This window comes from Stomoxys calcitrans, chromosome 1 (genome assembly GCF_963082655.1).
Source record: "Stomoxys calcitrans chromosome 1, idStoCalc2.1, whole genome shotgun sequence".
Taxonomy (NCBI): Eukaryota; Metazoa; Arthropoda; class Insecta; order Diptera; family Muscidae; genus Stomoxys; species Stomoxys calcitrans.
The window spans coordinates 254628530-254629762 of record NC_081552.1 but is presented as its reverse complement, the minus strand read 5'-3'; the positions used below and the strand labels follow the sequence as shown (position 1 = coordinate 254629762).

The window sequence follows — 1233 nt, the reverse complement described above, 5'->3', positions numbered from 1 at the left end:
AATGTGCCTTTTATGGGACCAAGATTTTAAATCGAGATATCGGTCTACATGGCAGCTATATTCAAATCTAGACCGCCTTGTTTCTGAAAAATGTCGAAGAGTCTAACACAACTCACTGTCCCAAATTTCGGCGACATCGGACAATAAATGCGCCTTTTATGGGCCCATAACCTTAAATCGAGAGATCGGTCTATGTGGCATCTATATGCAAATCTTGATCGATCTAGGCCAAATTGAAGAAGGATGTCGAAAGTCCTAACACAACTCACTGTCCCTAATTTTGGCAAAATCGCATAATAAATGCGCCTTTTATAGGCCCAACGCCATAAATCGAGAGATCGGTCTATATGGCATCTGGACCGATCTGTGCCAATATTTCAGAAGTATGTCGACAGGCTTAACTTAACTCACTGTCCCAAATTTTGGAAAAGTCGGACAATAAATGTGCCTTTTATGGGCGCAAGACCTTAAATCGAGAGTTTGGTCCATATGACAGCTATGTCTAAATCTGAAGGTGGCGGATACTAAATGTGGCTATAAAAAGGAGGTCCTTTATCATTGAGCTTCAAATTTGAATCGTTCAAGGGCAAATTTGCATTTGCATTTTTGCCTCTGAGGAAACATTTTCCATTAAAGTCAGTCATATTTAAATTTACTTTTCCCTAAAGGTTTAAGGTTTAGTTTTCTGAAATTAGTTACTGTTTTCCATGGATGTCTTAATGAATGTTTCCTTAAATTTAAATAATCAATCACACTTTTTTCTTAAAGAATAATTTTATTTAACACAACACATTATTAGACTTGAGGAGCAACAGGCAAATGAGCTCCCTGAGGTTGGAAACCATTTTCATCAGCGGTATATTGGATGCTGTAAGTTTGGCCATCATCGCCAACATAGGAATAGGAACCACGAACCACAATAGCTTCATCTTCAGCATTAAACTTTTTCAATTTGCCTTGAGCTTCGCCATTGGTGCCATCGCTCGTAGCATAACTAAAAAGAAGAGGAGACAACATTTATTTTAACTTCTCGTACTACTACTGCTTATAAGCGATACTTACGCATATTGAAAGGATTCGGGACCAACATCAGATTCGCTCTTCACGATTTCTACATCGGTGGGAGCGGCCAAGACCACAGCGAGAAGAGCAGCAAAGACAATGACAAATTTCATTTTGATTGATTGTTGAATGGCAGCTGATGACGGTTTAATTCCAAAGTCTCTAAGTTGT

General features: G+C 38.8%; 1 protein-coding gene across 1 annotated transcript; it reads right to left on the bottom strand.

The window, feature by feature from the left end:
• Positions 1–795: 795 nt before the first annotated feature.
• Positions 796–1233, bottom strand: LOC106089026 (larval cuticle protein 65Ag1-like). The gene is made up of 2 exons (XM_013254769.1): positions 1063–1233; positions 796–994 (listed from the first exon to the last, which is right to left on the bottom strand). The coding sequence occupies exons 1-2, from the start codon at positions 1173–1175 to the stop codon at positions 796–798; spliced, it is 312 nt and encodes a 103-aa protein (XP_013110223.1). The 5' UTR covers positions 1176–1233.

Bases quoted from the DNA above. Each gene is read 5' to 3' on its own strand.
- LOC106089026 (XM_013254769.1), bottom strand. From the start codon at position 1,175: ATGAAATTTGTCATTGTCTTTGCTGCTCTTCTCGCTGTGGTCTTGGCC. The intron at 995-1,062 runs GTAAGTATCGCT...TCTTCTTTTTAG, and splicing joins CCCGAATCCTTTCAATATGC to TTATGCTACGAGCGATGGCA.